Source organism: Vidua chalybeata, chromosome 5 (genome assembly GCF_026979565.1).
Source record: "Vidua chalybeata isolate OUT-0048 chromosome 5, bVidCha1 merged haplotype, whole genome shotgun sequence".
NCBI lineage: Eukaryota > Metazoa > Chordata > Aves > Passeriformes > Viduidae > Vidua > Vidua chalybeata.
Genome location: NC_071534.1, coordinates 46,127,257 through 46,147,173, shown reverse-complemented (window position 1 = coordinate 46,147,173; position 19,917 = coordinate 46,127,257). Strand labels below are relative to the sequence as shown.

Genomic DNA, 19,917 nt, shown 5'->3' with positions numbered 1-19,917 from the left:
TCACAACAGAGGTCTTAAGAACTCAAGTCCAGAGTTTATTTCCATTCAGATCTCATCGAATCAGCATCAGCTCAACCAGTGATTCAGTGGTAGTAGTCTGATCATCACCAATGTAGCATTCCTTCTCTTCTGAATCCTAAATAATATATTTTTTTCCCCTCACTTGGAAATATCAAATATCACTGAGAGCAAAGCAAGAGGGAAAGATGAGAGCTCGAGTGTGAGACCGACACTGCTGTTAATCATGAGGTGATTGTGTATGACTAGGCTATCTAAACCATCTTGCTACTTGCCTTTTTACTTTTCTGCTTTGATTGCTAAGTGTGGAATTTTCTTTGTTTTAAGATATCATAGGAAATGATATCAGTATGGTTCAATGAAAATTCAAAAGGTGTTAATATCAGTGATAAGATTTTTTTTTTCCCTGAGATGCTTTAGAAGCTAAAATAGTAGCCTCAGTTAGTCTAGTGGCTAGTTGGGATTTAAACTTCAGTGATAACTAACATCGGCTTGCTCTATTTCTGACTACTCATTTTGTCCCTAGTCAGTAGTATCAAAGTGAGTTGGGTCTTCCTGAAGCCACATTATGAGATGCAGATCTGATAGCACGTTTCCAAGTTATTTATTAGAGAGTGTAACCTAGGCTTTTGAATTGCTTTATGCTCTGCATTTTGCTTTACCTATCTCTGGTTATTATAACCATCTATACTAAATGATTAGGCACTGGTACCACATGGCATTTCATCTTTCTTCTAGACTAATTCTTAAGGTGACTATGTCAGTACTTGCATGAATGTATGTTTGCACAGTGTTTGTGATACAGTTAAAAAATGACTTCTCCAATCAAAAAGTTTTGCAGTTCTCTCTCTTTTATAGCAGTCTATACCGAACTTACTAAAGGCTGTTTCCAGCTTGTTAAACAAAGAGAAGCAAAATGGAGACTTTGAAGAATGATATGTACACATGACATGTATACATATGACATGCATCTGAGTGATGCCTTAAACAAGTGATTGCTTATGGAAATATTCCCTCTATTTTGTAAATATATTTATCTTAAGTAATTGACATGGTAACTGTTTTTTCACTTTAAGAGAGGTTTTTTTCACTAAAGCAGAAGATAGGGAAAACATTTTATGTTTGAAAACATGTAAATGAAGTCTAAAAGAACTGACAGGGGTTTCACGGCTGAGTGGTAGAACCAGGCACTATACTTCACTCACTTTTTGAAACCCTGAATTTAACAAGATAGTAATTTTAAATGCTTCCTTTTATCTTTCAATATTATTTTAAAGGTATGCTTACCACAAAATGCTTTCTACTCCTACTAAATATATTTTACAGTAATTTATAGAACAGAGGCACCTTTCTAGGTGGATATTTGCTGCTGTGGAAAATCTCAAATATAATTTATGACAAAAGATAACAGTGGAAGTTATGAATAGGAAGAGATCAGTGGGAAAGTGAATTCAAAAACTTAGCACAATGCATCTTTGACCACAGCAAGGTGGCTTTGATCAATATGCTTGGGGTTTTTAATTAATAGATTAAAAGAAGACAAAACAAGTAAGCACATACCAGAAGGCCTAGTTTTTATTCATTGGCAATGTACCCTACATAATGTGACAGAATAGAGATTTGATGAAGGAAAAGATATTTCATAGGGATAGGTGTAAATCTTACTAATTCTGTCATCCCTCTCTTTCAACTCTAGGTGCCTGAGCAGGGTAAGGTGGGTGCCAAACCATAACACCGAGTGGAGTTTATTCCACTGTTCTCTAATGGCCCCTGGGACACAGGCTGTGTGAGGTGACAAAGGCTGTAAGGAGAGACACTCTCCTGGGCATGGGGAGTGTCTCCAGTGGAGAAGCTCAGTTCTAGCCACCATCCTTCCCCTGCTCTGCAGGGACATCCACTAACATAAGGGACTTCTGAAAGGATGAATTTTGAGGCAGAGGGGTAGTTCTAAAGCCACTTATTTAGGTGGCTTCTGATGTAGATTAAGAAAGCAGTGGAGCAAAGAAGATCTGGGAAAGGAAGTGGCCAAGGAATGGATGAGTTGCCCAGGAACTAACAGCTCACTGTGGAACAATCCTCTTTCTTATTGGCATTTGGCACTCTGGATGCTCTACAAAACCTTGATACCATGTAGTCTGATAATCCAACAGCATGAATCAAAGCAGTGGAACATCATGCAATTAGCTTCAAAGTGACCCAAATGAAAATGCTTTATAGGTGTACCCCAAGAGATCCAATGAAGCCTCAGAGCTGGATGCAGCATTCCAGGTGGGTCTCACCAGAGTGGAGAAGGGGCAGAATCCCCTCCCTTGACTGGCTGCCCACGCTGCTCTTGATGCAGCCCAGGATACAATTGACTTTCTGGGCTGGGAGGGCACTTTGCCTGCTCATGTGCAGCCTCTCATGCACCCCAAGTCCTTCTTGGCAGGGCTGCTCTGGATCTGTTCCTTCCCCAGCCGGGGGTGATACAGGGGTTGCCCCGACCCAGCAGCAGCACCTTGCATTTGGTCCTGTTAAAACTCATGGCATTTCCACCAGCTTCCTTCTTGAGCTTGTTCAGGTCTCTCTGGATGGCATCCCATCGTTCAGGTGTGAAGTTATTTAAGTAGTGTGAATTAGTACTAAACATTTTAGTTTAGTACTAATTTAATACTACTAAATAAGTACTACTAATTTAGTACTACTAATAAGATAATATCTTGTATTATATTACAAATAGGACTAGACCTTATCTACACTAAGTAGAAATATTAAGAAATGGTATTTAGAGTATGTAGAAGACAAAATTACTTCCTTTTTGTCTTTTAAGATAGAAGACATATGAGACATTAATTCTATCTGTACTGAGTCAACCAAATGTTAGCTCACTTATACTGCCGGCAAAAATGTTTTTTAAATGTTAAAATCTGTTACTAAATCTATGTTTCGGAGCTAATATTGCTACATTGATGACACAATTTTCTATTTTTTTCAGTGAAAATTAGAAATAATTATCCTGGTATTAATGTTTCAAAATTTAATGTCAGTGTCTACATTTGCTTTGTTTTAAAGTTTGCTTGGAATAAAAGATGTATTCTGATTCTAGCCTAGTTACCCAAAGAAATGAAGTACATATGATCTTCCTGACTGTTATTTTTAAGACTTTTGAACAAGCTATCTCAAAGGTACTATGTTTCCGCCTCGCACAGCCCTTGGGTTTTAAATCTTTATACCACCGCATGGTTTTATGGTTTCCCAATAACAGCCATTTGGCCTCTTTAGTTCTGCAGTCCACTCCTGAGATCACTAATGTCAGAAACATTAATTGTGTCTGGACCACCAAGATAAAAAGGGAATATGGAAGAATCTGGGATGTTATTGAACATGTGAAGTGATATGCAGCAATGTTCAAACTATTGCCATGTTGTTGGGATTATGGCTCAGAGCTGTGGGGTCACTCACAGGGGAGGGAGGTAACCTCTGCAAAATAAAAAGGCACTTAAATACCAGGTGCAACCTATAGAGAAATGGCCTGGCATAACTGTATTGTTCGTAGAGGTAGGTACTTGTTTATCTGTAAAGCTGGTCACCTGCATTCAAACAGTATGTTATCTGCAGTATCATTTATACTCTTTAATACAGATATTTTTTGGCATCTTGCACAGAAAACAGGTTGTCTCTTTTATGTAATCTTCTCTGGTGGGTGGGTGTGGGGGTCTCATCTGCCTTACCCAGTGCCTGTATTCGTCCCCCTTCACAGTGATTCTCTAATGAAAGACATCTGTTGTGCAATGCCTGTCATCTACACTTTGATAAATGCTCTTGAGAATATATTTTGGTGTTCAAAATTATTTGTATCTTCATCTCATCTGTGTTTCGGTGTAACTCTACAAATGATGTGGGCAGAATGAATATGAAACATTTCAAGGTCACGTACTGCACTGATTCTCTTAGATATGTTTATATCACTTGCCGCATGCTCTTCGTGTTGTCAACTGCTCGATTTTCATACGGAAAGAATACTGGCAGTACCGTACATGATCAAGATGGTTCCTTGTTATTAGTTTTATTTGTGAAAATAAAAACTGAAAAAAAACATGTGCTGAGAGGAATAGTTTCATTATTTATTAGAGAGTTACATGACATAGGTGATGATAATGCTAAAAGCTTTCAGGCAGTGCTTTCTACATTTCTACAAAGTAGCTCAGAGGTGTTGACTGGTTTTTCAGATCCAGCAGATGACGCAGAAAGTTAAGTGACCTGCACACAGCCAGCCAGCTGCACTACCACCTATGGGTCCTGGGCAACTCTACTGGAGTCACTGGTCTTTGTCAAGTCAGTGACAAAATTGTCCTTACACTCTATCTGCTGCTTTTAGAATGAATCTCGAAAGTGATGAAATCCTGGCATGATTAAGGAGATATTCTGAACTCTCTGGTGTTTGTAAAGTGCTTTTTTGATTTGCAAATTGTTCTCAGCATTGCATTTGTTGAAGTGTATGGGTGGAAACCAAATGCATCTTTGACATTTCTTTTATGCATTGCTGTCAATCAAATGGCACGTTATATTATTTTCATCATTTTAAGAAGAAAGGATTAAATCACTATTTGAAAATTCTTGGGAAGTAATAAGAAAAAGCATTCAGAGGTTTATCTATGGTGAAAATAAGTGCAATTGTGCTATTTCTACAATTATTTTTTTCCCTCTGATTACAACATTTTAAAGCTCACTCCTCTTTTTAAAGCAGCAAAGACATATGACTACTTCTTTTCCTTCCAAAGGATTTCCTGCTACAGATTTTCACAGTATTTCGGATACTAATACGACCAGAGATGTTCCCAAAAGACTGGACAGTGATGCGTTTGGTTGCAAACAAGTAAGGCATTTTTAATGTTATTAAAAAGTACAGGTAGTATGCACAGATCATGATAAAAATAAAGTTATATGATGTATGCAATAAAAATTCAATGTATTTTTAATAATGCTGGCTGCAGTTTTACTTTTCTTAATTTAAGATTTCAAATCTCTGCACTTCTTTTATATCACAGATTTATGATATAATCTGTACTTCTTTCTGTTCTGAAATTTAGACAGCAAATATAACTGGAAACTCAAAAACACTTTTACAGAATAAAGCTGCAAAGCATCAACAGCTTTGTTTTCCAAGTAACAAATGACAAGTCTCTAAGGAACTTCTTTTCAAATCTGTTTCTTGAAATTCTGAGTTGGTAAAGATCTGTTTGCTCTCAAGAAAAAATTATCAACTGTAATATTGTTAAAGATGCTTTTGCATGTTTTTTCATTTAGTGTTTGTCAGAAAAGTCACAAAAATCACTAATCGGAAAGTGAGGTGCAGCACAAGGCAACAGTCATGAAAGGCACTAAGCACTGCTTAGTGAGGTTTTCAGATGAAACGTGCCCATCAGCCATTCTTTCTCTGCTCAGGCCTTATTTTTAAAGAAACCGGGTTCTCAGCATTTCTAAGAAGTAATTACAACGGGTCTGAAACAATATATTAAGTTTTATTTCACCTCTATCACCACCTACCCTTTTTTTAGTCTTAGCTTTAGATCAGATAACCCAGCTGAACAATCAGCACAGTTTTACAGACATCAGTGTCAGCAGAGGAGGGGCATTGTGTTGGGCAGACCTAGGAATCCAGAATGAAGGATTGACTTAAACTTTCATGACACATACTGTAATGCCTGATTGAAATTCAGTTTTAGTCTGCATTGTGCCTTCTGGCTTCAAGGAGAATTTAAATTTGTGGTGCTGTACATAATCCTAGTAGCAATGTTATTGGTACAATTAAATTTAACAACACTTGGGTTTATGATCTGTATTTGTTATGTGTGTCTATGGATATGCAAGCATAATAGTACTTGTTCAAACTTTGTAATTACTTGAAACAATTTTTTGTTCATTTTTATTACCTCAGTGCTGCTAATATTTTCAAGTTTGAATTCCAGAAAAAAAAGTTACTAATTAAAGAACAGATATGATTGTTTGTTTCTGTGTACGATATTAAATAAGGTATGACTGATACCAGCCTGCATCTGGTAATTATGCTTAAGATATAAACAGTGAAACACAAGAAAGAAGGAAAAAAAATAGGAAATTTTAGACAAAGTAAATAATCTAAGAAATGTTTATATATTCCAGTAAAAGCTGGCTTGGCAGATGGTTTTGCAACAGCTGACATGTACAGAACTAAGGTTTAGGAATGACCTTGGCACTGTAACCATGACGTGTTACATTGCTGGTGATATTCAGATGATACCAAGTTCTGCAAAAAGAGCGCTTTTCTTCTCCAGTATTTCAGTAACCATCACACATCTCCCTTTATTAATCCATATCATGTTGTTTCTGACCATGTAGGAGGTGAGTCTATGCCCAGTTTTGTCAGGCAAAGAAGATAGGCAGAAGCTGACAATAATTGCTGGTGGGGATTGGCCACGAGGAGCTCATCAGACCAGCTAATTGATCCTGATAACACAATTGCATAAGCACTTTTGCCCACTATAGCAAGTGGGCTATAAGCACATCTTTACCAATTCAGCTTTCAATAACTGCTTGGCTAAGAATTTGTTCCTGTGTGGACGAAGTGCTAGTTTGCTGTGAAATGGTGTATTTAAATGTGTGCTGAAGGCTGAAGCCTCATTATTCCTATGTTCCTATTCTGTTCCTTTTTAAGGCAGCAGAAAGGAAACTCTGCTTCTGCCCTCTCATCAGCTTCAGATAAGTAGTTTTTCCAGGCTGTTTCTGAATAGAAACTTCTTCCCTTACCTCATGTACCTCACTGCAGGGGCAGTGACTGCTTCCTCAAGGTGTTCAAAAGCACAGAGTAGTAGCTTTGCTAGAATTGTTCCAGCCCAAAATCTTTAAGTGCAAAAAAAAAAAAAAAAAAAGCCTAGAGGCAGGATGCAAAATTAAGGCACTGCCTGCCCCACAGAGAGGAGTGAGCTGTTCTTCCTGAGCTTCACTTCATCAGCCAGAGCACTTCCAGGGATCTGAGACTCTTAGAACTGAAGGCAGAACTTCTTGAACTCTCTGCTCCATTCATGTCTAAAAGAAAAAGCTAGAAGGTGTAGCCCATCTTTTTAAGAGCAGAATTAAGTGGTCCAGTAACAGTCTGGGTATTTCAAACTTCTGCTTCCCAGGAATAAACCTGGTGCTGTGTTTCCTGTATCCCATGGCTGCCTTCTGATCTGTCTGGCCTTTCACTTGTGAGACTGTAGCTCACCTGAAGGCAGTGTGTGTGTTGTCACACCACCCATCACTGCCATCACACCAACAGCAGCACTGGTTTTCTCCCTGTCCCTAAACTGATATAAGAATTCAAACTGTCTGATATTTAAAGGAAGAGAGATTTAGCCTGTCTGAGCCTAGGGAAGAAATAAGTTTTAGCAAGGATATATTCAAGGAATAAGCTTTTCCTGGGGAAGAAAATACTTTTTTTTCCCCTCTTATTTATGTATGCAAACTAGAATTGCCTGAAATATTTCTAAGTCTTAAAATGCCATAATTCTTACAATATACAATATTTTGTATATTGTATTTTGTATATTTTATAAAAATATACAAAATAAAAATATCACTGCCCCCTGGCTCCTAGGGGTTTTTCTTCTTTCTAGTTGCAATGTTTTCAGTAATTATGTAGCATCTGATACTTGGATGCTGTCTGTGAAATTTAAAAAACCCACCAAAACCAGAAGACACTATGAGCTCAAGAAGTCAAATCTGTAACTGTCCAGAAACTAAGATGTTTCATGATGACACATGTATGATCTATAGTTCTGAGTGTTCTGATGCCCAACGTGTGAAAGTATTAATGTGTGAAAGTATTAATTGATTTCTAAAATTTGAGAAATAAGGTAATATTTAAAAAGGCAAATTTAGCACTAAAGCAGAGAAATGGATTTTTTGAATTGTACTTTGTAATGGAAAGAGAACATGCAAAAACATCCTTAGCTTCTAACAGTTGAGCAGAAAGACAGAAATAACTCTGTTTAAACCTTCATAACTCTGTAATATCTGAGCTAATCAGCTCAGGAAGGCAGGAAAGCAAAATAATTACTTATGGTTATTTAATATTTCTAACATGGATTTTACTACTGAGTGACAAATATGGCTTTATGTTTACTATGGAAAATATTATTTTAATTTCTTTCATTCTAGAAGTAGACTTTCTTTCTACATCAACTAGATAGTATCTAGCTTCTATTTGTAACTGCAGAGGAGCACCACATAATATAAGATGATGTCTGAATCAGCTGCCTAGTGCCAGAGAGAAGTACTAAATTTTATAGCAAAATATGCCTGACTAAAATTGAAGCTTCTGGAGAAGACCTTCACAGTTTCAACTGGAAATCACTGTATAATGGTCACTGGCTTCAGTTACCTTAAGGTTAGGGGAAGAATGACTTGTCTAATACTTTATTTGCCTGGCATCTTTTGAAAACAGTTAACAGACTCAGGTATGTCATGTTATTAACAGTTGAGGAGGGACTTGGAAAGCAAAGGAGCTTCAACTAGTTGCTGAGCAAATCTTTGATATTCATAATGCCTATGTGTCATTGAACAAAGAACTAATTTTCTGCTGGTCTTGGTATACAAGAAGCTTTAATTTTCAAGATCTCTGTGTAATTAACTATGTGTAGCCTTTCAGCATTCTGCTTAATGGTAGAGATGCTAGGTCATCCAACCGTCAATTTGAATGATATAAACAAACAAATAGATGTACAAATAGTATTATTTATGGTAAAATAATTGATCTGTAAAGTAAGGTTTATATAATATGTTGCTTACACTGAAATTTCAAATGTATCCACTGACAGCTGGGCATAAGGACTTTAAGCAGTGAATCCTTTTGGTTATAAAATTCAGTAATGGCTGAATTATTATTATTATTCCTATTATTATTATAAAAGTAACTTTAATGGAATACACAGCAAGTGAAGGTATCAAATCAGCATTAGTGTCATCATAATGGCTGCTCTAAAGAATCCCGTTAGCTCCCATGGTGTGGGTGTCTGAGACTCCTACAATGAACAAAAATTCTTGCTTTTATGTAATACATAGTGTTGCTAACAAATTTTTGCTTTTATGTAATGCAAAATGTTGCTAGCAACTAAGCCTGGCATTCAGTCCTTCACAAAAAAAATTTATACATAGGCATGCATATATAAATAAGCTCATAAACGTATAACAATAGATACGTACACATAAGCATGATTCAAGGTTTATTTCAATTCTTTATGAAATTAGAAAGAATTTTTTTTTCTGTTTGAATACCTCTGTCCTTGGGATTATTTCACTCTGAAATAGCAAAGAATGGAATGAGAAGGTGATGTTATACATTTGTCCTATATCAGCATGGAAAAGGAAAGCTTTCATTTTCTGTCACTGGCTGTCCAGGCAAAAGCCAAGTTGCCAGAGCATAGCCCAGGCAGTAAACAGTTGTTGAACTTCTGGATTTTTCAAACAGCTTATTGCAGAAAGATTTGCTCTGAAAATTTGATGGAAAAGCCATTCCATCAACAATGGCCTTACCAGACACTGGGTTAGCATCCTGTGTATGAGTCCAGAATAACTTAGTGGCTAAAAGTAGAGGGTTTTCTCCTGTAAAACAGGCATTCTGAACAAATATGTGGCAGGTGGTAAGAGGAAGAAAAGCAAGTCCTGTCACAAACTCAGTAGTTTATAGTTTGATACTCAGATGGATTTCAAATGAATGTTGTTGTTGTTTGGCTATCACTGGCTGGGAATCAACTTGGAATGTGAGTACTGTACTGAATCAGGCAGCTGTCCTCTGGCTGCTGCCTCTGCCTTGTGCATTTTTGCTTTTTTTTTTTTTGTATATGAGCATCCTCACCCTTAACTTGTTTTCTGTTCTACCTGATTTTAGATTGTTGTAGATTCAGAATAACAGATGGTGGGTCAAAAACAATGTCTTCAACCTTGTGAGTTGCATCTGGTGTTTTGAGAGTTTTTTTTAATCTACAACATACCCTCTCATGTTAGAGACCCACATTTTATCAACTAATCCATATCATTTCTTTGGCTTATCAAATAAATGAAACCTAAGTTCCCTGCAGGAAGAAATACTTGCATTGCAATTATTCTGTTATCTCAGGAAAATTCTTAAAAAAATATTTGAAAAGTTGCATTTGTCTACTTTATTCACTTCATAAGAATTGAAGCAGATCTTTCTTTTCAGTTTCACCTGCCATGGAAGAAATGTAGCAAGAAAGGAATTGTCTCAGACATAAATAGAACTATGTCATGTAAACTTGGCAGTATGGTTATGGATCTTGTGGAATTTTCTCTTGAGTGCAGTTTTCAGGGATTTATTACTTTAAACTTAGATGGAAGTTTCATAAATTCTGATAAACTGACTTTTTCTACCAGAATGTTTTCCTAAAATATACAAACTATTTCCATTCTGTGAAGCATATGAACCTTGAATTAAATCATGCACAACAAGAAGAATGACAGGGCTCTTTTCTTATCCATGCCTTGATTATTACCTTTCCTTATACTGCATTTTATTAACGTTTCACTTTGTCTTCCATGCTGCAACAGCAAGTGCTGTACACAGGCTGTAACTCTCCATTGGTGAAAAAGTGGGGTTAACTTACTGATGAGTGGATGGAACACTACTTGGACAGAGAAGTTACAGTGTAATCCTTGAGAATATAATATGTATGAAAATACACTTGAGCAATGGAATAGGAATAAATGAAACTTGAGACTCAAGCACTGTTCTAAAAACAGTCTCAGAACTGGCTGTTATGGGTGTTCAGGCACATCAAACAAGAAGGTAGAGTTTGGCAGGGGTAGTAATTTTAAAAGTAGAAGGATGGAAGCAAATATTTGAACTACTAATATGTTAAATTGTAGATAGCCAATTTTTATTTATAATTGTGAAAACTGTCCAAAGTGCTGGAAGAAAAATATAGTTTATATCCTAGGTGGGTTGGCTAACATTTAATTCTCCAGTGTTGTAAAAATGAAAACTATTGTAACCTTGAAATATATATATTGCTGTTATTATTCTTAACAATCTTTTTGTCTTGAATACGTTGCAAAAAAATAGTAAAAAAAATGAAGTCAAAAATATAGAAAGGGAAACATATTTTAGTGTTGTAGCAACATGCTGGTCAAGAACTATGTTCAAAGAACTAAATGTATTAATAATAGAGAGATGGTAATTAAATGAAATGTGTAGATACAACCTTTTTTCTGAGAAGATCTTTAAACAGTTGATTGTTGTAAAATACATAACAGCAGAAAGATCATTCTGTGTTTATCTTTTTTTCTCTCCATAAGTATTCACTTCTGACTATTTTCAAAAATAAGTTAATGCTTTACAGGAATTTCTAGTTTGACTAAATATGTTGGCAGACAAGAGTGCTGAAGAGGTTAGTTTCAGGTTTGAACCACTGAAATTAGGTGTATTTAAATTATCTCAAAAGATGTTCTATTTCTGTATGTTACCAAAGTTGGTTGCTACAATAAACAAAGCCATCATTGACCTCTTGTGACAACAACTGTGAGAGGATCTTGGTCGTATATATTTATTTAAGATAAATTATTATAATTCATGCAAGTGTAAATGCAGTGTAATGTATGACTTTTTACAACACACAGCATAGAGATCTTTTGAAGCAGATCCTTCTCTCAGAGCTCATGCAGTTTCGCATTTATCTGTTGTCATTACAAAGATTTTTTATCCATAGGGATGTCAAGGTTGAATATTGGCATTTACTAGATATTTTATATTTATCATCTATATGCACATATTTTCAATACCAAGAAATCTGAAAACAATTATACAACTGTGTATATTAATACGATTAAGATAAGATGTGTAATAAATCTGAAATCATAATTATTTTCAGAACAAAGTTTATGATTGGTCTTGATCAATTATATTCTATATAGAATGTCTATTTTCAGTACTTGTTCTTTCAGCACTCTTTGTTATCTTAATGGGCATGTTTTCTGTCAATAGATCTTAGGTATTTATATGGTGTGTTGAAAATGTATTATTTAATGCCACCAGACACATTACGTCTATTTCTTCACTGGAAAATTGTCCTGCTTTGAGTATTAAATATGAATTTCCACTCAATGAAAACTCCTGTCTTTTTCATTCTTTTCTTCCCAGTGTGATCATTACTACAGTCTTGTACCTTTCTGATGCCCTTCGTAAAAACTTCTTAAATGAAAACTTTGATTACAAGGTAGGGTAAAAAATAGATGCAGTAGCTCCTACATCATTCTGTGGCTTGGTGGTTATTAAACTTAGCTCCAGCATCTAAATAGCTAGAATATGTACAAAATCAGCAATTTCAAGTGCTCAGAGGCATTTTTTTTCTTAAATACCAGGGCTATCCTAAAAATGAGTGCTGTGAGGATTTTTAATTTCATCTTATTTTTCATTTTATTATTTGAGCCTCTTTGTTAGACTGCTTATTTGGGATTTTTGCGTAGCAGTTTCTTGGATCATAAAAACTAATGAAATTATTTAGCTTGGTTTTTCAGTTATTGCAGAAAGAAAAAGTATTTCATTTTTTTAATCAATGCAGATTTATATAAAATGCAGATTTATATTTTTGTAATTTCTCTCAGACCAATTAACATGCTGCATAGTTTAAATTATAAAATTATGACACTTCATGGTGAATGTAGTTAAATATGTTAGTACATACCTCATATAGTGAGATACTGCATTTATAATAAATTGTGAATACAGATTATGCTTTTAGGATTCAGAGGAGAAGATCTAGGAATGTGTCTGAAAAGACACATTTCCATGGAAACAAACCTGAATGAATATTCTGCCCAACCAAGAGATGTTAGTCCAACTACTGCATCATGAAAAGTGCAGAATGTCCTTCCTAGAGAAGACCCTGAGTTCCTGTTGACTTCCAGCAGGGTTGTGGATGCTTCTCTGAAAATCCAGGCTTAGATAAATTGGCATGAATGCAAATTTATCTACTTAACTGAACATGAGGAAATCTCTTCTTTATGAATTTATGCAAGTTCAGAGGCTAAAACTGATAAAAATTTTCTATAGACAAGGCCTTTTTGTCCCTTAGACTTCATTAGCAATGTTATCACTGTCCTGCTGAACTGCAGGGTCTGAAATAGGGCTCCCTCTAGACTTCCAGTCATGGAGCATCTATAATTGGGTTATAATAATTAGTATTTCACTTTAATTTTGTCTCCATGTCTTCTAAGTAGCATATTCAATATCTGATTCATAAAGCATGAGCACAAAGCATCCGTATATTTGCAATATCTTAACAAAACCTGGCTTTAGTTTTGTCCAGTGAAGGCTGCAGCAAGTGAGACTTGCAAACAATATATAGAGTGATGGACAGAGAATGTCAGTCCTGTTGTGTGATAGCTTTTGAGGTGTCAGAATTTTTTGGGTTTTGGACTTAAAGGCATAAATTCTGTAGTTTTCTGTTTCAATATATCCAAAAGAAACTTTCCAAAAGTAAGGCTTTTTGATTTGGAGGGATGAAAAAACCCAATCTGTAACTTTGAAACTTTTGCATTTTGAGATGTAGGATATGTAGATAGATGTATTTCTGCCAAACATCTTGGGGTTGGTGAAAAGTATATTTTGAGTCACAGAAATTTAATCTAAAGCAGGTTGAGTAATTCATCAGTTGAGACTGAAACAAGGGCTGCGATTTGAAATTTTGCATCTTGAGCAATCATAAATTGTACTGAGAAAATGAAATAACCACATGCCATATGCTTATTGTAGATATGGGATTCCTACTTTTTTCTTGCTGTCATTTTTATAAACCAGTTATGTCTGCAACTGGAGATGTTCACACCTTCCAAGAAGAAAAAGGTTTTAGAAAAGTAAGTATTGCTATCAGCTTGTAGAAAACTGTAATAGATTTAAAATTTCTCAAAATGCAAGCCATTGGAGGTTGCAAAAGTACCCACCAAAAGAAAAACAGAACAGTATGTACACTGACTAGAACAAGAATTGGTTCTGGCCCTTTGTACAGGTATTCAGTGCCAATAACTTCATATAAGTGTATGTAAATAACTTCATATGAGTGCCTAAACTGGTTCACACACTGGGAGCAAAAGAACCATTCATTGCTAGTGAATGCTTAAGTCAACTCAGACTTGTTCAGGAGTTTCTGCCAGGCACTGCAGTATTGTCTGTATGAATTAATTGTATTTCTTTAAGCTAGAGCAAAACTATTTGCTCTCAGAGAGTGAACTGGAGCATGTTATGGCAAAAAATAAGTTTTGCTTCACAGCTGTGTTACTGATGTGTAGAATTTTGACAATATTTTAAAAAAAAACACTGGGTTTAGGAATCCAGTTTTAGCTGGGTACAATCAAAAGAGCAAAACACTTGGGAGAAACCATCACTTTCAAAGTTTTTTTTTTTTAGACTACAAATGAGGCATTTCATTTAATAATGTCACAGAATGGCATATGAACTTGAATTTCTTAAATTATCTTTCGCTTTCTTGCCTTATTTTTTAATACACTGCAGATATGGTGACATGCGGGTGACAATGGGATGTGAAATCTTCAGCATGTGGCAAAATTTAGGTAAGTGATTAAACACATCATCAATAACTCATAAAATGAAAGCAAATTTTTAGTTCTTTGCCTATTACATATACTTCCAGTGATAGATGAGTTGTTGATAATTATGTTCAAGATATGAAGTCTTGATTCAAGTTTAGGAAAAAGTTTGTCATCTATAATTTTCTTCTTTATCGCTAAGCTCAGCTTTCTGTGTCTTGATACTGTAGCTGCCTCATCCTCTTTTCTTCACTGACAACCGAGAAAATGCCATCAGAGAAAATAAAGAAAGTACTACTTCTTTTGGGCAGAATTTTTATGCATTGAAATATACTTAGGTTCTTATTTTTATTCCTGTTGTCAAATTGTTTAAGGACAAGACATGTCTTAATTCTGGAGGTCTCCTGAGATCCTGGATTTGCATCAAGTCTTCTCTGAAGTCTTAGTTGCACTAAAATATAAAGACATAAACAAGTCAGTGACTAATGTATAAATGAGACTTTGGACAACATAGAAAAAGTACATGCTTGAATATAAACTTTGGAACGCATTTATATTTTTGAGCAATAATTGTGCAAACTGTTTGAAATTATGAGTGTCAGAGAAATGCAGTTGAACGTTGTTTGGGAAAAAAATAAGAAGTGAGTAGAAGATTTGGACACTATGTTTGTCATCTTTATATTTTAGTTATTCAATATTCACTTCATCAGAGGGCTTATTACAGATACAGCAACCATCATCAGTGATTTCTGAGATACTGTAATTTCAGTTCTATCAATCTTTTCCCCAACAAGATATGTAATTGCAAAAAACTGGTCTTTCAACTCAACTTGTACTAAAAGACATGTTCAAAATAAGAAATATTTTCTTATTAGTATCTTGTTAACATCTGAAAAGTAGCATATTTTACTTATTTGCAATATTTAGTATTGCTGACTCACTAAGACATTACATGGATACATGATGGGTATTTCAGAACTGGTATATCAAGGATATGCTCCCAGATCTCATCTCATTCCTGCATTTACACCTTAGTGTGCATCACCTCCCCACTCATGTTGTTCTCTGCTCAACAGAACCTTAGGATGCAGGCAAATTATGCCTTTCAGTAAGGGTGAGTTTTTAGGACACAATATGGAGCTTATCTGGTAATATGTCCAAGTGCTAGGATATTTATTTCAATTGGTGTTATGCTGGTCAGCATTTTACAGTTCTTGCAGCGGTAAGAGTCATTGTCTCCTAAGCCTTGATCCTTGTGCAGTCACTTTGCTTTCATAGGGATAAGCATTCTAGGATGTTTCCAGAAAAGGGAGTTCTTGTTTTCCTTTGTACAAACTCAAACACTGAACACAGCAGCAAGCAGGGGTGCATGCCCCTGGAATATCCAGAGGTAGGCTGGACGTAAATAAATTCCTAGCTTGGAAAATCAATGCATCCTGATTAATAATCCCTTCATTTTGAGGTTATCAGAAGTCTTACTTGTGGAAAACTGAAACTGAATGGTCAGTGTTTATTGTATGTCATTTCTGCCATTTCTAGCTTTCCTGACAAGGACTTAATTTTTTTTTTAAGTGGAATGTGGTGAGATAATAGGTGTTTTAGAACTGATTTTAAAGCAAGTTGTTTTGAGAACAGCTGTGTCACATTTTCATTTTCCTGCAATTCAAACACATATTTCCATTTCTATGCTTGCAAAACTAAAGATAGGTAAAAATCAAAGTACTTACCTCTTTTGGATGAGCACAGAATATTAGACAGTTAGCCATTTTGTAAAGACCAGGATGTAGAGCTTAGAAACCAAATTATTCCTGTGAAATATAAATGAAATGCAGAGAGAGTGCTTTGTCTGTCTTTGTTATCTTGCTGGAGGATTAACTTCAGATACAGCTAACCCACTGTCACTTCTGAACTCAGTAGTGCATAATAAAATCTGATAAATTATGTTGGCCTTATATTCTTCATTTGTCTATAGCTTTCATTTTTTGGGATTAAAAAAAAAACAAACCAAAAAACAATAGGCATTTAAAATGCTCTTTTTTCATTCTTCAGACAGCATTTGGATTGCTTGATAACTCACAGGACACCCAATTCACATTTGAGTTTATGTTCATTTTCATTTTAGGGGAACACAAGCTTCACTTTATTCCAGCATTGATTGGCCCTTTCCTGGAAGTGACCTTGATCCCTCAGCCAGACCTGAGGAATGTAATGATTCCTATTTTCCATGACATGATGGATTGGGAGCAAAGACGAAGTGGCAACTTTAAACAGGTACTTTGTGTGAAGCTGTTTATAAAACAAGACTGAATATAAAGCACTCCATAGAGTCCTAGTGGACTTGAACCTGGAGTTCTGTTGGTGGTTCACGGTGGAGAAGATACCCACAACTCTGCCCGTTGAAGAGGGATTACAAGGGCTTTCCCTTTTTTTCTCTTTGCAGGGCTAGTAAGATTCTCCAATTAATACTATCATGTTAGTTATGTGAGATGAGGAATAAAATCCATGGCCTGCTGAAGTGAAGAACAAAACTTAAGTTGTTTTCCACAAGGTTGTTGGGGTGGATTTTCACCTCTGCTTTACAGTGGTGCAGACTGCTGGTTAGATAGGATTCAACCAGCTTCCATTCTGGTTTCTATGGAAAAAGACCAGATGTTCTTTAGTAAAGATCCAAGTATTCTTGTTGCTCAAACACATTCTTAATGGGCTAGGAAGGAACGACCAAGAATGCCATCTGCTCCCTCAGCTCCCACTCAGTTCTTTCAGACTGCCTCAAACCATTCTCAGTGCCCTCCTTCCTGCTGCTTCAAAATGAAGGAAAGTAGAAGTATTTTAATTACTCCCAGGCAATCATAATGCTTAGGGTGGGAGCTGCATCTAAAACACAAACCAAACTATTAAAAACAAGAGTAATGCAGTTGATGTAAGTAGGCAGCTTTTCACTATCAGTATATAAGCTTATTGTTAAAAATTACTACAGAAATGTTAACAAGGAGTGAGAAGGAAGAAAATCCACTTGTTCTGCTACTCTGTCTTTTCAGCTTGGTTTTAAGTGTAAATTGTAATAGATTTATTCTGTAATAAAATAATTACAACAGCTTGGTTTCTCCCTGAGATTTATGATTGTTAATATATTACTGATAAAAAGGGAGTTTGAAATATAAATACACAGTGTAGCATCACCTCTATATTTTTTTATAATCAATGCACTTAAAAACATGCATTGGAGGAATCATTAGCCATCAGATTTTCTTAACCACCAAGTTTTTTTGATAGCTAATATGTAAGTCCCGGAAATTTGCTTCCTAATGAAATACACTGGCAGGTAAGAGTGTTGGGAGAGTCTGAGCTCCCAAGTATTCTGAACAGTGCAGACATTTATGTATATTAAATTATAAAGAATGGGGTGCAGGTAGGAGAAGATTGTATTTTTATTTCAGTCTAAGAAAATAGCTTATGCTTACAGCCTTGCAATGAGAATTCAGGCAATTTATCTGGGCTCTGTGCTTTTCCTCTGACTCCATAAATAGATAGCTGCCTTAGCAGCAGCAAATGCTACTCAGCCTGTAGTTTTAAAGTCACGTTGCTCAATTTAAATTAGCTTCCTCCCTCCCTCCAAAAAAAAAAAAAAACCACCAAAAAAAAAAAAAAAAGAAAGCCCTACAAACCTTGGGAATTATAACAGCCTCAAAAAGATGAGGTGACTTATCACATGATTGACCAATAATTCTAAAATATGCATTTATCAAAGTCTCTTACATAAAACCAGATCTTCCCCTCCGTTTTCTCTGATCTCATTAAAGGAAAAAGAATCTGTTTACACCACACTTATATGTTGCAGGTGGAAGCAAAGCTGATTGACAAATTGGACAGCCTAATGTCAGAAGGTAAAGGTGATGAAACATACCGAGAGCTCTTCAACAGTATGTGAGTAATATGTTTATCTTATAATTCCTTGAGTTCAATTGGTTGTATCAGATGCTAATGTCTTTGTAGAGAAGTAATGTTTAAACCAGTTGTGATGCTAATTTTTTCTTTTTATTTTTTTTGTTTCCTTAAAATCTGAAGAATAAAATGTTTCATGGTGTTGTATAGCATCTGTAAAGTCTGGCAGTACTTCTTGCATACAGCTATAATTGGGAAAGGATAAATCTGTTATATCACAGAACATTCTCTTTCTCTACCTACTAATTTTAAAATCAGAAAAGCAAGAAATGCTTCATAATTACATACGGTGCAGGTAGAGCTCAGATGGAGCATTTTGAAAAGAAGGCATGACAATTCAACAAAGCATTTAATAAGTGATTTTCTATTGCTACGAACTTGTACTCCTCTGAGTAATGTCACTTGCTGATTTCCTGTTTGATATAAACAATTGTGTTTATTCAGATAAGATTATTTGTTTCAAATTTTTTTTGTAAATTACTGGCTAAGCTTTTAGTGCTTTTTAATAAATGGCACGTCACTTAAATCTAATAGGAAAAGCTAATGATAATGCTGAAGTCCCTAAAGTTGTGCATAAATTTTTCCAGTGATTGAAAGAAATGATTGTCACAGAGTACAAGTGCAAAATAACTCACTGGACTCTGTTTCTGTTGTTCCTCAGAGCTCAATTTCACCAAAGTAAAAGATTTCTCTTATTTCTGATGTGTTTATTTTAGTAGGAGATGTATTGTTCTTCTTCAGGATTCCAAGCTGCTGTGTTTTCTTCAGTTCTACTGAATGCATTATTTTTTCTTCTTAATATAGTTTCTTAATCATTCTTTCTTCTTTAAGTATTATTTTTAGCTATCTTGTCTTTGGTTAAAAAACAATAGTCAGGTCTTGGAGTCTGAAAACAGCAAACACTTATTAATCTGTAATTGTATTGAGTTTAAAAAAATAGAGTTTTTAAATATTTATTGTGTAGAGAAGCAAAGGTAAAAAATAGGCAGAATAGTATGGAATTGAATGAATAATAGTGAACAGCAGTACAGTATGCTAAAGCAGAACTTTCCTGTAAATATTCATGACATTTTCATAATCTGAGTAAAGATAATAAAAGGTAAGATGTTTTCAATATTTTAGTAATACAAATTCTAACCATAAAATTAAGTCATTTAAGGAAAAGCTCCAATTATAAAATGAAGCCTATGTAAAATACATCAGTGTGTCTATCACTGAAATAACTTAAAGTTCTATAAGAAACATACAGGTATCAAATACAGTTCCAAATTTTTTTATGGTTTTGAGTTAGATTTCAACTGGGGAATGTAAAACATGATACAGTGAAAAATGCTGAGAGCCTTTATCAATCTAATTGCCGAAAACATAGTCATGGCAATTTAAATTGCAAAATGTCTCACA

At 35.2% G+C, this 19,917-nt stretch overlaps 1 protein-coding gene across 1 annotated transcript in view; it reads left to right on the top strand.

Moving 5' to 3' along the window:
* DOCK4 (dedicator of cytokinesis 4) overlaps nt 1–19,917 on the top strand; it is a 218,982-nt gene that overhangs the window by 162,950 nt on the left and 36,115 nt on the right. Inside the window, exons 27-32 of the mRNA XM_053942036.1 lie at nt 4,779–4,873; nt 12,170–12,245; nt 13,784–13,884; nt 14,540–14,598; nt 16,697–16,845; nt 18,413–18,498. Coding sequence (XP_053798011.1) covers nt 4,779–4,873; nt 12,170–12,245; nt 13,784–13,884; nt 14,540–14,598; nt 16,697–16,845; nt 18,413–18,498 — 566 coding nt within the window. The remainder of the gene's footprint in view (nt 1–4,778; nt 4,874–12,169; nt 12,246–13,783; nt 13,885–14,539; nt 14,599–16,696; nt 16,846–18,412; nt 18,499–19,917) is intronic.